Source organism: Equus asinus, chromosome 5, assembly GCF_041296235.1.
Source record: "Equus asinus isolate D_3611 breed Donkey chromosome 5, EquAss-T2T_v2, whole genome shotgun sequence".
Lineage (NCBI taxonomy): Eukaryota > Metazoa > Chordata > Mammalia > Perissodactyla > Equidae > Equus > Equus asinus.
Window position 1 is genome coordinate 77,983,018 of NC_091794.1, and position 15,992 is coordinate 77,999,009.

General features: G+C 38.4%; 1 protein-coding gene across 4 annotated transcripts in view; it reads right to left on the reverse strand.

Moving 5' to 3' along the window:
• NASP (nuclear autoantigenic sperm protein) overlaps nt 1-15,992 on the reverse strand; it is a 52,877-nt gene that overhangs the window by 7,932 nt on the left and 28,953 nt on the right. For 2 of the 4 annotated variants that reach the window (XM_070510010.1, XM_070510011.1), the window contains 5 exons: nt 8,774-8,824; nt 4,741-4,851; nt 2,995-3,075; nt 1,945-2,054; nt 251-1,246 (listed from right to left, as the gene is read on the reverse strand). In XM_070510010.1, the coding sequence (XP_070366111.1) occupies nt 251-1,246; nt 1,945-2,054; nt 2,995-3,075; nt 4,741-4,851; nt 8,774-8,824 (1,349 nt within the window). The remainder of the gene's footprint in view (nt 1-250; nt 1,247-1,944; nt 2,055-2,994; nt 3,076-4,740; nt 4,852-8,773; nt 8,825-15,992) is intronic. The other 2 variants (XM_070510012.1, XM_014833309.3) reach the window with 1 other exon arrangement.

Here is a 15,992-nt window from a genome sequence, read left to right on the forward strand (position 1 = left end):
AGAAATCACAGAGAAGGCCTATTTTGCAGTTAGTAAAAGCATTAGTTTATAAGCCAGCTAAAGAAGACTTGCTTTTGATTTAACTTCACAACTTATCACAACCTTCTTAAACTACCCCATTTTCATTTAGCTCTTTCCTAATCCAAAGGCAGACGGAAAATCCTGAATGGAAGGCTGACTTTTACCCAGGATTAGTGAGTCAAATCCAGAATGTACTCCACCCACTGTAGCTCTTGCATATCCCGGTTACCTTCACCCTCTTTCATCTGTTCTTCTCTCTCTTGTGTTTCTTCATTAGCAGCTATCTTAACTTTGTCTTCAGGGGATTTCTCAGTAGCCACCTGGGCTACCTCAGTCTCAACCTCATCTCCAGCTGCCTCAGACTCTTGTATCAACAGCTTAGTCTCCTCCTGGCTAGGAACAAACTCTGCCCTGACATTCTCCTCTAGTCCTGAGCCATTTTTTGTTTCTGTTGGTCCTTCTACATTAGTCTGTGGTTCAATAGGAGTCTGATCTCCTGCAGCTGACAGTCCATTGACTGTACCATCCTTAGGGAAAACTGTGGCCTCCTGCCCAGGCTTCTCAGAGACTTCTGATCCAGCTTCTGCAGCCTCTGTTGTCACCTCTGGTGACTCTTCAGCAGGAGGCACTTCTTGCCCTACCAGCTGCTCAAGAACAGCCTTTCTTGGATCATTTTCAGAGGCAGCTACCTGCTCCCTTGGCTCATCCCCCCCCATATCAACTGGCTTGACTGCTGGATCTATAGGCTCGGCTTCTACCTCCACTGCAGTGGACTGCTTTTCTAGAGTTACAACAGGCTGCTCTTCTGATGCTTCTTTTGGTTTCTCCCCTATGCTCACAATTACTTCTCCCTGCTTCTCCTGACCTCCTTTTTCTCTGTACTCTTCTTGGACATAAGTTCCAAAACCTGGTTTTCCTTCCTCAGCATCTGATGCTGCCTGTTCTGGCTTCCCAGAAGTGACCTCAGCTTCCTTTAGTCCTGGTGCTGCTGCTCCTTTTGTCTCTTCAGTGGTTTCAGTTAACTGATCTGGAGTTGATTCAACTTTTTCCTGTAGTTCCTCTGCAGGCTCACTTACATCCATATCCTCTCTTCCACCCTTCTCCATTTCAGTCTCCTGCTCTTTTTCAGTTTCAGGCTTTACCAGAGACTTGTCTTCTGTTTTTTTGCCTTCTTTCTCTCCCATGGCGTCATAAACCTGTTCTCTCAACTCTTCCCTTGCTTCCTCTACATGGTTAAAGAACATGAAGCATAAACATGTCTTCCAGTTTAATGATAAAGGCATAAATGGAAACTAAAAATACATTCCCTTTAAACTTTCAAACAGCCTGGCTTAAGTTTTAGCAGATGGCCTAAAAATTATCTGCCCCCTTGAGAAAAGCAAAGGGAAAAGTCCCAGATAGCAGAGCAACTTATTGCAAAAGAAACCCAAGCTCCTTAAACTACATATTGTTTTACTTGAGCATTCTGATTATCAGTTAGGTAAGAGATGCCAAGCTTTACATTCCCCTCTAAACATTATAGACCTCCATCTGATATGTGAAACTCTAGTAGCCAAACTCAGGTTAGAAACTGACATTTCTTAGACACAAAAAATGTAACAGGCTCCGAAAGCACTGCTATTAAACTAAGTGAGCTGCACAGACTTTTAAAAATTTGCATCAGAAAAATATTTAAGGTTGTTATAATATTTAAAACATCAATTTAAATAACCAGATTTATTTGGGAAATTAAGTTATCCTGTTACAAAAGCCCACTGTCAGTTTCAATAAGTGGCTACCTCCACTGCAGTCTCCACCAAATGCAGGTGTCACCCCGGGCATCTTAGGAAGAGACCATACAGGATAGGGAGAGCCCTATTTTCATCACTTGTACATGAGAAATATACGTCGCATCTCTTGAATGTCACATGCAACTCCACATACCATCTATGTTATCATTATTTTCTACCAGAGATTCGTCTTCTGTTTTTTCTCCTTCCTCCTCTTCCACATGCACACCTTCCAGAGCATTTCCCAACACACCATTCTCCATTCTAGGAGAACAAAAGGAGAAAGCACCAAAGGTATGATGGCTAGAACCTAACAATTTTTGTAGTCCTATGTTATAAAAGCAATAGAAGAGTAAGCAAGTGCAGAAAACTTAAACTATAAGTACTCACGGCAAGAAAAGCAATGATCAAAACTATTAATATAAATTAAAGCTATAAGAGCACCGAAGGAAAGAAGCATACCCTTCATCCAGCCACCTTAAAAGCACTGATGACTCATGTCAAAAAAAAAACACATCAATATATATTCCCTTCACAATAGGGTCATAATATTTCCCCAAGTTCACATCCATCGACATTTCTCCACATGGCCAAAAACATTCTGGCAAGATTTTCATGACAAATCATCAGAATGCTCTACAAAATTAGAAAATTTACCAGAACTGAGATTAAGTAGATCACAGATTATTTGCTAGTTTGTGTACCCTCAATATATTTTATTCTGGTTAATAAATTCTGGTGGAAGATACGCCACAACTTTCCAACAGTTAAGACCACTTGTGAGTCTTATTTACTAGATATTCTCACATGCGAGTGTTTTCAAATTGTCCTTCATTCAGTCCTTGTTAAACAGGATGATTGTTTTGGGATAAGAGTGCTTTTAAAGGTTTTCTCTCTGTATCAGACTTTGATAAATTATTGACCATTCACTAATGGAAAGACTTCTACTTCTAATGACCCCAAAAGTCAAAACCTAAGTATAACTTTGCTCTTAGCATCAAAATTCTAAAAACTTCATTTCAAAACTTCCATCAATATTTCATGTTCCTTCTACACTCCCTTTCTTAGTAAAACTGCTCTCACATAGCTCATGTGAAATCTCAAAGCTAGTAAACAATTTTAGCAAACAAAGAAACAGTTTGTAAATAGACCATTAAGGTGATGCAGAACATCCTACTTATAAACTGTAGCTTTAAAGACATACCTTGCCAACTCCAGAAGTGATTTCCCATAGAAAAAGAAGGCTTCTCCACACTCATTAGCAGTCTCTCCATACTTCTTACCTCTACAAAGAGAATAAAAATCTAAGATCTGCATTAACATCTACTCTAAAACATTTATTTCTGGTTCTTTAGTTATAGAATGACATTTCTTCAGTAACACATCCTTCTAGGAAACCAATAGTCCCATCTTCTTGCTTTCACATCAAGGTCAAAGGGACTTTAAGAAACAGTGCATAAAGTTAACGTATATAAAAGCCTTTAAAAACAAATGCTTAGAAATACAAAGAGCACTATACATAAGTGTTAGCTATTAATATTTAGACAGAGAAGAGGGAGGGGGGAAAAATCACACGAGTGTGATAGATGGGAAGGAGGAGGTACTCTCTGGAGTAAGGAGACCAGCTTTCATGGAGTAAAGGAATGGCATAAGTCCACACAAAGTCAGGCCAACCAATGAACTTGAGTCTAGTGAGAGCAACTAGAGACACTAAGCAGGAAGTATGGTGATGAAGACTGTGTTTAAGGGTAGCCTACTAGATTAGAATAGTGTATCTCAAACTTTCCTCCTAAATACCCTTAATGGCAGGACAGTGAGAATATTGATCTCTCTAGGAATCTGGGAGGAATAAGCTAAGAATGTGTTTATTCGTGCTTAATCTCAAGAACTTGGACTTTAATATTTTACACTGTAGGATAACCATACATTTTAATATAAAAATACCTAAATACTTAGCATCAGATAAAATCTAGGCTCTACTCTTAGCACACCACTGAATGAATATCAGAGCCCCAGTTCTTCAGGCCCAAGTGGTAAGAAACAAAGAGGCCAGAGGCCAGGAATCAAACAAGAGATTATTGCAGACATCCAAGAATGAGATTCTGTTCTAGATGTTGGGAGAGGGAGTGGAGGCTGGGAAAAGAATGGACTGATGACCCTGACTGACTGAAAAGAAGAAATAAAAAAGCCAGAGGCTTTAAACCATAGTGAGCCTCAAACTTGAAACCCAGATTTATTCTAAGCCTTTATTTTATAAGGAAGATGCCTTCAACACAACCGTATATAGTGTAATCAACTAATTAGGAAACATGACTAACTTCAACTGCTATTGCTAATAATATCTTAGAGGAAAACTAGCTCAAACCGAGTCATAGGCTAAAAGGCTATTGCTTAAAGATTTAACTTATACGTTTTCTGTCTCAACTCCAGAGATACATTAAAGTCTTTGGTTACAATAAATCACTTTTGAGGCACTAACATTAACCTGTCCCCCAAAGATATAGATATATATGGCCACCTGGTAGTAACTGCCAACTTCCAGTAGTTGCAACAGATAAGAAAGGTGTTTAAGAATCTATGAAAGATGCTGTGCTATTATTAAATAGCATTAGTGGCAGGGTGACCACCATCATGGCTTGTTTGGGACAGAGGAGTTCCCCAAACACAGAACTTCCAGTGTTAAAATTGGAAAAGTCCCAGAACAAACCAGGACAAGTTGGTCACCCTGATCAGTGGCAAGAGGAAAACAAATTACCTTATTCAGGAAAAATCAAAGGCTGAAATGTTCAGTGCTTTGTAGGGTTTATAGTTAGTTACAGGAATAAACTCATAGGTGAAAAATAATCAAATCTTTTGAACTCTTGCTCTTCATTTTTTCCTCCACAAAACAACTTTTTATGACTTACGTTTATAACAACATAGTATCACATCATGGCAAAACAGTACTTACAAAAGACTGGCTGCTTCCTGGAATGCATTAACAGCTGCTGGAATATCCCCCATCACCAGATGTTTCTGTCCTAAACCCAATAGTTTCTTAGCTTCACTATCCACATCCAGACTGCAAGAAAAAGATTCAAGTGTCAAATACTTTTAAAATCAACACTTTTTCAATACCTGCTACATCTAAATAATAGTTTCTTTAATTTCTTTAAACCTCTGAACTACTCTGGCAAGGCTTAGCTAACCCACACTTATTTATCCCACACTACAAAAGCAAGAGAAATTTCAAAGGCAGTCTTCTCAGTTTGACTAAAATATTTTCTCTTAACAGTTTATCTACTCACAAAGTCTATATTGCATGTTACTATAAATATTTGCTAATTAAGCTACAGATAAAGATGGAATCATAAAAGAACCATAAATTCATAAAGCAAGTTGTACTAGCATAAAGAAAAATTAAATCAAGAAACAAAAGGCGGTGATCTCAAGATGAAGACAATGTGGTATTGGCATAAATAAAAGCAAATAGATCAAATGGAACAGAATTTAAAAATAGATCCACATATATGGCCAACTGAAATTCTGACAACAGTCCCAAGCCAATTCAATGAGGAAAGAATAATCTTTTCAACAAATGGTGCTGGAATAATTGGATATCCACACGCAAAAAAGTGAACCCCACCCTTATCTCACATCATATACAAAAATTAACTTGAGGGCCGGGCCCAGTGGCACAGCGGTTAAGTGCGCACATTCCGCTTTGGCAGCCCGGGGTTCGCCAGTTCGGATCCCAGGTGCAGACATGGCACTGCTTGGCAAGCCATGCTGTGGTAGGCGTCCCACATATAAAGTAGAGGAAGATGGGCACGGATGTTCGCTCAGGGCCGGTCTTCCTCAGCAAAAACAGGAGGATTGGCAGCAGATGTTAGCTCAGGACTAACCTTTCTCAAAAAAAAAACTAACTTGAAATGGATCATAGACTCTTTTTTTTAAGATTTCTTTATTTTTTCCTTTTACTCCCCAAAGCCTCCCAGTACAATGTTGTATATTCTTCGTTGTGGGTCCTTCTAGTTGTGGCATGTGGGACGCTGCCTCAGCGTGGTTTGATGAGCAGTGCCATGTCCGCGCCCAGGATTCGAACCAACGAAACACTGGGATGCCTGCAGCAGAGCGCGCAAACTTAACCACTCGGCCATGGGGCCAGCCCCAGATCATAGACTTTCTAAATCTAAGATTTAAAACCATAAAACTTCTAGAAGAAAATATGGGAGAAAAATCTTGGTAACTTTGAGTTTGGCAAATACATCTTAAATATGATGGAAAAAGCACGAACTATCAACTAGACAGACTATTAAAACTCCAAGAAAAATTCAATTTTTCATTCAAACAATCAAATGAGTGCTTTTCCTAAAGACAACAATCATTCCTACTTCAGTATGCAGATCTAGTAACCATATTTCCAATTTTGTCATACAAAATATAAAGCCATGAAGTGAAGGGCTGAGAATAAACTTAGCTTGAGGCACTTCATCACGAACATTCTTAAGTGAAACAGGTGTAGTATTTTATATCACGGACATTCCTAAGTGAAACTGGTAAAGAACGACAAAAGAACTACTCATACTGTTTGGTGCCACTGCCTTGACTTATGTTAAGGGGCCAGCAGGTTTATCCACCATTGCTTTTGCACCGTTAGTGCCAATGTCAATACAGTAAAAAAGACAAATGGTGTTCCTTATTATGAAAATAGTTTTGATCTTGCAAAATCTCTGAAAGGGTCTCGGGGACCCAGCAGTGTACAGACTATACGTTGAGAACTGCTGAATAAGAGCACGGACTGACGTCCAAAAGAGAATATGTAGTACAGATTTATGGCAGAGTGTTAAGAAATTTCTCTTCCTATTGCTTACTCACTGAACAAACAAAAATAGAGGGGCTGGCCCTGTGGCCAAGTGGTTAAGTTCGTGTACTCCGCTTCGGCAGCCCAGGGTTTCGCTGCTTCGGATCCTGGGCACGGACATGGCACTGCTCGTCAGGCCATGCTGAGGCGGCGTCCCACATGCCACGACTAGAAGGACCCATAACTAAAAAATATGCAACTATGTACTGGGGAGATTTGGGGAGAAAAAATCAGGAATAAATAAATAAAGTAGAATCATCAAGTAAGAGCAAGAAGAGAAGTGATGGTATTGAATGTTTAAGAAAAAGTCCTTCAGCAGAATGGGAAAATAAGTTGACTGGGGAAATGTGCTATAACTGCCAGATAGTACTAAATATCCACTTCAGGTCAATATGAATTTATAATGAGGCTAGTCATGCTTTTTCCTTTTTTGTTTTTGAGGAAGATTAGCCCTGAGCTAACTGCTGCCAATCCTCCACTTTTTGCTGAGGAAGACTGGCCCTGAGCAAACATCTGCGCCCATCTTCCTCTACTTTATATGTGAGACGCCTACCACAGCATGGCTTGTCAAGCAGTGCCATGTCTGCACCTGGGATCTGAAACGGCAAACCCCAGGCCGCAGAAGCGTAACGTGCAAACTTAACAGCTGTGCCACCGGGCGGCTGGTCCCTAGTCATGCTTTTTCCAACCAACCTTCATGTTTGTCTCAGAATCAGTATCATCCTCTTCAAAAAATCATAAATGCTTATAATATTGCTAATTCCATATCAGCACTGTGTTGTAGGGGTCAGGTAGCCAAGCTCTATTTACACTTTATGCTCAGTCCAGAGATTTAAAAACTATGGTATATCCAAGAATAACCCTCTAAAAAGGTTACATGAATGTGTTTTTAGGACCAATCCTGAGTGGTACCCCTCCTTCCACAAAACCAGACTGACTCACAAATCATTACGTAGTATTTCTAGAAGACACAGTTTAAATAACCAAGATGAAAAGAGGATTTAAGACCACAACATGAAAAACATGAAATAATAAAACAAACAAAAAAACCTAAAGATTCGTTAAAAACAGATGTGCAGATATTCTGCAGAAGGATGAAACAGATTTTAGAACAGTGATTCTCAACCTAAGTGAGCTTAAAAATTATCAGGAAGCTTTTCCAAAAGACACAAACCTGAATTCTATCTCAAGCTTAAATAAAATCTCTAGGGGTACAACCTAGGCACCTTACCTTTTGGATAAGCTTCCTAGTTAATTATGCTTACCTCTGGTTAAGAACTTTGGTCCCATCAAGATGAAGAAGTTATGCAGAAGTAGATATGGGCTCAATATAAAATTTAGAACTTTTAAACTAGAATAACAACAAAATTCAAAATGGCAATCTTACAAAATAGACACCTAAATCAGTAAAAGTATTCAAAGAAAAATAGGTTAGCATTTGCCAGGCATGTACTGAGTAAAGAGAAGAACTAAATAACTTTCACTTCTACTATTTTAAGCAAATGCAAAAACCCTGAAGATATCAATTGTCTGGACTCCATACTTTAAACTACAGACAAGTACCTTAATATTCAGTATTGTTACCTATTAAATATAATGAAACGAACTGCCCTCAAGTTATATAGTTTATATTCCAGATAAAAATATAAAATTGGGGCCAGCCCCAGTGGCATAGCGGTTAGGTTCAGCGCACTCTGCTTCAGCAGCCCAGCTTTGGTACCCAGGCATGGACCTACACCACTCATCTGTCAATGGCCATGATGTGGTGGTGGCTCACAAACAAAAAGTACAAGACTGGGGTGAGCCCCATGGCCGAGTGGTTAAGTTTGCATGCTCTGCTTCGGCAGCCCAGGGTTTCGCCGGTTCAAATCCTGGGCACGGACATGGCACCGCTCATCACACCATGCTGAGGCGGCATCCCACATGCCACAAGTGGAAGGACCCACAACTAAAAATACACAACTATGTACCAGGGGGCTTTGGGGAGAAAAAGGAAAAATAAAAATCTTTAAAAAAATTTTTTTTTTAATTTTTAAAAAGTGGAAGATTGGCAGTAGATGTCAGGTCAGGGCGAATCTTCCTCAGCAAAATAAATAAATACACAAATAAATCTAAAATTGTACCATGTAAATAATCTTACCTCTCCACTTTATTTGCAGAGGTAGAAGGAGCAGGAGCATCATCTTCAATTCTGTAATGAAAAATTAAGGGGAAAAAAGTAAAAATGGAGGCTATTTTAAGCCTGGAAATTAAATAAAGAAAAACATAAAGCCAAAAGAGCTAATGCCCAAATGATATTAAGATCTTAAAAGTAATATTTACTGGACTATAACTAGTTTTTGGGTGGTGAACATGATGTAATCCGCACAGAACTCAAAATATATTATGATGTACATCCAAAAGCTATATGATGTTATAACCCAATCTTACTGCAAAAAAGAAGTAATATTTACTTACACTATCAAATTTAATCCTTACCCATTAAATATCTGTTAAATGTTTATTTGCTAGGCATGAGAAATACTACAATAAATAAGACAGTCACATCCTCGCTTTGATCAGATGGAAGATTGGATTTATGATCAGATAGAAGAGAATGAAATATTTGTTATAATGCAACATTTGCATTCCTGAAAAATCTCATTCTGCAAAACTGCTCACTAAAAATAAGGTTTATGGTTCTAAAAAAGGAAGAAGCAAAGTTTCCCAGAACATTCATTTTTGAAAAATGCTAATAAATCTTTAAAACATTTCATAGTTGTGTTTACTGAAAAGATCTAGAAATAATGACCAACTCAGTAGAAATGAGTACCCTCTTGCAGCCAGACTGTGTTCCCGAAAATCCATTTCCCACTAATAAGAACCAATTATTGAGAAACAGTAAGTCCTAAGCCAGGGCAGGGGAAGTACAAAGGTGAGTCTGGGACAATTTTGTGCCAGAAAGCAACAAAGCTATATCTAATATTACTTGGGATCATAACTACTTATGGTCATGCCAAAGGAATTATAACGCAAATACGGAGAATCTGAGGAAAGGCATAGGAAGAGTTCTTTGTACTATTTTTGCAACTTTTCTATAAATTTGACATGTTTCATAATAATTTACAAAAAAATTACAAAAGCACACTCAGGAGCCACCCTGAATAAAATCCCACTAGCCAAGAGAGTCAATTTGAGCATTGACAAAGATAACTAAAACGGACTGAAAAACTTCGAACGTATTTAAATCAATGAGTTTTCAATGATACAAACAAAAACAAAAAAATTATTAGTCATCTTTGGAGAAAGACAAGAGACCACTGAATTATTTTGAAAATTAAAAATGAGCGGGAAGAATTATTTACCTTTTCTTTACAATACAATTGTACCTTAGGTAGGTTTTAAGACAGGGTTGACTTAAGTTATTACTAAGGAACTCTATATATTGACACCATGAACTTGATATTAATTTAAATCTTTGCCATTTTTACCTGCTCCACCACTGGTTTTCACCTCTATCCCAAAGGCAATATTCAGACAAGGACATATATCATTTGTATGTGTGCCCCCAAAGCACACCAGAGCTTAAATCAAGAACCACTACATCTCAAATGAGCGCCAAAAGTGCTGTTAGCTGTGGTGAAATAGAGAAAAGGGAAGCACAGCGGGGAAGGGGTAACTTTACTACCAAGTACTAATAACACCTCAGAAGGAATAAATTAGAAGTGGAATACAGAGAGCAAGAGAGCTACAAGCATGAGAGAAGAGAAAAAGCTGTAGGAGAGAACAGGGCTCTCCAGTAGACATTTCTGAAAACGCCCCAAAAAGTTAAAATATACACACACAAACAGGACAGAGTCAATTAGTTTTACACATTTGGACTTTCTTATTTAGCTACACCAAACTTATGAAAATAGATGTGCAATATATGCAATATGGATGAAACAAATGAACAATGAAAAGTTAGCTTGTTCAATTCAATAAATATTTAGTTAAATAGACATTTTAATACCTAGTATGTGCTAAGCATTGGAGAGTCTCCAAGAAAAACAGTTAAAGCAGAGGGGACAACTTGTTTAGAAGCACAGAGAAAGGCAGAGGAGAGGAGATTAAATGACTATTGGGGGAGTACTAGAGTCTGAGTTCTAGAACATGCTTTATAGACAACAAGTTGTCAGTTACTTTCAGCAGGATCCAAAATCTTTGCTCCCAACTACTGATCCTTTTGTGGATATTATACTGGTCTACTAGTTTGATGAAAAGCCCTAAGGAAAGGGGAAAAAATGGAGTTGAAAATAAGCAGAGACTTCACAGACAGAGCCACAGGGAGGAGGCATAATTTAAAAGGCAGTGCTTCCAGCTGCAGGTAAGCAAGCAGGCAATCTGCCCAGAACCCTGCAATGGCCTTGGATCTTTATCTACAAACACTTTCTATCATAGTATGTTCAAAATTTCACTAAGAGGTTATTCTGACCAAATCCTCTCAGAGCTTCTCAAGTTACCTGTGAGTGAAGGACTAGATTTTTTATTTCCAATGTGTAACAGATGGGTTTTTATATAAGAGAAATGTCAAATATCAAATTTCTTTGTTTCAAAATGCTTACTCCAGATTTTTATACTTCTCTCTTTGCAGACCAGTAACAGAAAGTTCACAAACTAGCACAATGAAGTAGTAACACAAATGTCCCATAAGAGTATGAGTACTAAAAATAAACACATTAATGCTGCACATACATGCTACAAACATTCAGGCACCAGTGGCAACAGGAACACACGAAATGTTCTGTACCCCACACAGGTAAGGGGTGATGTGCAATACTATTTAACTTTCACTATTAGCCATGGTGGAAGTGAACAGGGACCAGACTCAGCCTCCCACCTCAAACAACTAAAAAGAACAGCCAAAATACATGAAACATCAGTTTTCAGACACTGAACAACTCGTAGCACAGGACAGTGATCTGAGAGAAGGCAAACAAATGAGGTGAACCCTAGCATTATCGCCAGCTTACCGCCTGGAGAGTTTTGTCCACAGCATACAGGAGGAAGCCAAACAGAGTCCATCTCACAGAAGTGAGGAGACAGAGTTCCAGGTTTGGGGAGGTCTAGGTGGCGGCAATTTACAGGACAGAATAGAGAGGAGAGAGCGAGCTCTGGAGATCTGCAGAGGGTTCCCTCCAGTCTTTATCTAAGTCCTGATTGGGTTATGCACAAGAAAAATGAGGCGTGGGAAAGAACCACCAGAAAGGAGTAGATGGAACAATCCTCAGAGATCATACAGGGTCTAGAATAACTCATGTTCCCATAGCCAGGGTAGACAGACCTGCTACCACACAGGGCATCAAGTACTACTTTAGCAATGGCACGAAAGACCATTCCAGACCTGCCTAACAAAACATAAAGGCAAACCTCAAAAGGACTGAGGTTACTGTTACTGTTTCCAAGAAAATGCATCTCAAACAAAGTCAAAATATATTCAAAGGAATAAAAAAAATTCTGTACCCAACAAACATTACAATATCTAAGAAATTATATAAGTAAAAAAATTATCAGGCAAATAAAGAAGCAGGAAATTAAAATCCATAATGGAAAAAAGTAACCAACAGAAAGAGACCCAAAAGTGACCTAGATGACAGAATTAGACAAGAACGTTAAAGCAATTATTTTAAATATACTCCACATGCTCAAGAATGTAACGGAAAGCATTAGCATGATGATGAGAAAAATAAGATATTTTTTAAAAAGACCCAAACCAAACTGCTGGAGATGAAAAATACACTTTACAGGATTAACAATGATCAGACCCTGAAGAAAAAATTCATGAATTTAAGGATACAGCAGTAGAAACTATCCAAAATGAAAATATCGAGACTTGAAAAAAACAGAACAGAACTTTGTGAATGTGAGACACTAAGCAGACTAACATGTTAACTGGATTCTCTGAAGGGATTGAGGGGGATGGAGTAGGAAGGAAAATATTTAAAGAAATGATGGCAAAAACAAAACAAAATAAAAACAAAGTTTTATTACTTTTATTTTCTTTTTGGTGACAGAGATTGGCCCTGAGCTAACACCTGTGTGAATCCTCCCCCATTTTCTATGTGGCATGCCGCCACAGCATGGCTCGATGAGCAGTGTGTAGGTCTGTGCCTGGGATCCAAACCCACGAACCCCAGGCTGCCAAGGCAGAGCACGCGAACAGAACCACTATGCAACCAGGCCAGCCCCTTAAAATATTTTTTTAAATTGGAGTATCTACCAATATGCTCACACAATCAGCTGAAGTTGAACAGGGACCAGTCACTTTAAGGGAGAAGAATTCACTACAATCCCCACCACTTCACTTTTTCCTATCTGGCCCTCTAGGCTTAACATTTCTCTTTCTTTTTTATTTTTTTTTTCCTTTTTCTCCCCAAAGCCCCCCGGGTACATGGTTGTGTATTTTTAGTTGTGGGTCCTTCTAGTTTTGGAATGTGGGATGCCGCCTCAGCATGCCTTAACGAGTGGTGCGATGTCCATGCCTGGGATTCGAACTGGCAAAACCCCGGGTAGAAGTGGAGTGTGCGAACTCAACCACTCAGCCACCAGGCCAGCCCCTATGCTTAACATTTCTAAGCACTGCTACAGAACACCAAACTGCTAAATACTGGTGACTGTTTGGAAATCAGAAAAGGAGGAAAGGGAGTCCAGAATTCTATTTCTGAGGTTGGGAAACAGTGCTATCCAACCAAAATATGGTTTGAGAACAGGATTCATTAGTGAAAATTGAGGGGGTTACATATGCTGATTTTGAGGAACACCTAAATGGATATTATTCATCTTCTCATCTCTAAAACCAATTCAGAGCAAACATTTGACTTCCAGACACAGCACATGCAGTACCTATTCTATTTTCATTCAGTTCTCTCAAAAAAAAACTTGTGGCAGGTGGCAATATTCCTATAATCCCATTTTACAGAGAAGCAACTTGCCCAATTACACAGATGACTTAGTAACCTAATGACCCAATTATAACTCATACTCTATTCCAATTGCCTATTGACTTTCTGTATTCCCCATCAGGATTAAGCTCTAAGGAAAGAAACCACATCCACCTTATCCTAGCTGTATCCTAGCACCAAACACAAGGCCTGGCACCTAATCAATTATGTGCTAAAATAAGTGATCAATTCTGAATCACTAGGATAGGATTAGGGCAAGTGACTTTGCCACTTGGCAAGTGAGGTGCCTCAGTTTCCTCAACCATAATTAACAACACCTCTCTCATAAGATTTGTTTTGAAAATTAAATGAGAAAGTTCACAAAGTACTTTGTTCAATGCTTGACACATAAGGAGTCAATATATTCTAGCAATTATTAACAATGAAAGAACAGAGAGATAGGAAGAAATGGAGGTAGTATCAAAGGAAAACAAAATTAAGGAGGGAGTGTCTGGTATCAGATACAGCAAAAAGGTTAAGAACTAATGAGAAAGCTAAGAATGAAAAAGACTAATTTAGCATTTAGTGATCAATGATTACTTTCAGCGATGTTGTTCAAATGGCACAAAGTTTTCAAAAAGAAGTCAGATTGAGGCAGGTTGAACAAATGTGTATAATCTCAGAACACATCTGTCCTATTCTTTTGACCTAATGACCACAAGAAACTGAGATATTATTCATCTTCTCATCTCTAAAACCTAATGCATTAAAATATATATTAAATACATTGGTTAAATTAAGCAAACAGAAGGGAAGAAAATAGGGACTAGGAATGCAGACTCTTGTCTAAAGAAATTTAGCTATGAAGGGAAGAACCAAAGACAGGAGCTAAATAGAGATATGTGATAAAGAAAATGTTTTTAAATGCATCCACTTTAAGATGTTTGATTGCAGAGGAGACACTGCTATCTGAGGGGAAGGAGAGGAAGCATCAAGAAGAGACCAAACAGGTAGTTGCTGCTAGACATAAAAAGCAAATCTCCAAATTGTTTTATCTTCAAAATATTTTTTTCCTTCACATAAACCCTCACTCTGTGAAGAAATTATTCTATTCAGATTTTTCTTTTGGAAACTCTTAATTTCCACAAGAACTCTCAACTTCCAGCCATCTATTCTGTGTCTGCTAAAGCAGAGCAGCTGAATGAACATCTGAAGGAAACATACAACAGCACTGACTGGACTCATTTTAAATTCTGGCCACAAATCTAAAACAAGAACAACATTGGCAATCCTACCACATTCCTTAGAATATCTGTCACCCAAGTCTCCAAAATGACTCTTTCTCTCCTCAAATCTCCTATACCATACTCTACTCCCCAGTTACTTCTGGAGGATCTTATCTCACACTTCATTGAGCAAAAAGAACAATTAGGAAGGCTCCTTTCCTTAACCACCAAACCTAACTTGCTTGCATAGGTATCCATATCCTCTGCTATCCCTATTTAGATGAAGTTTCCCTGCTAAATCTTCACATAGCTGGTCCCTTTGTCATTCATATCTCATTGAGACAATCCATAACCACCCAATCTAAATACGCACCCAGTTACTCTGACATCACCGTAAAATAGGGTAAACTAAAATAATTATCTGCATAGCACTTTTTCACCAACATTCTCTAATCTATACGTTTATTGTCTTTATCCCAGTAGTGGAAGCTCCATTTGAGAGCAGAGACCTCTTATGTCTCCTTAACTAAGGTACCTCTAGTAACTAAAACAAATACTCAACATACATAGGGAAAATATGCTTGTAACCGGGGAGGAAAGAAAACTGCTTCACAAAATTTTCCTAAAAGAATGAATCTTAGTTAACTTGTAGAAGCTCCCCACTACTGCCATCATGGGAAATGAGAAAACCAAGGGCGACAGCAGCAGCCAGAAAGAGAATCCAGTTTTCCTGAGTCCTGATCATCATAGAAACTTAACATCATCTGTCATTCCCCCTAGAAAGTTTTAAGTTACCCTTACAAATAAATCCAAGTTCAATGTCCACCTATGATAGAATGGATAAAGTGTGGCATATTCAAACAATGGAGCACTATACTGCAGAAAGAAAGAAAACAGTACAAGAACATGTAATGTGGATCAATCTCATAATGTTGAGTATAAGAAGCCAAACATGACTACATACTGAACAATTCCATTTATATAAAGTTCAAAACCAGTAAAAACTAATCTGTGCTTTTACAAGTCAGAAGAGCTGCACTTGGTGGGAGGAGTATGACTAAAAGGGGGATTCCGGGTTCCATATAGTGTTTTGTTTCTAACTTCCCTTTATGAAAATTCACTCAGCCGTACATTTACCTTTTCTGCATTTTGTATTGTTATACTTCAATAAAATGTACTGAAAAACTGACAGGTAAATTTCTTTTTAAAAGTTCAATGATTTGCCTTGTACTTT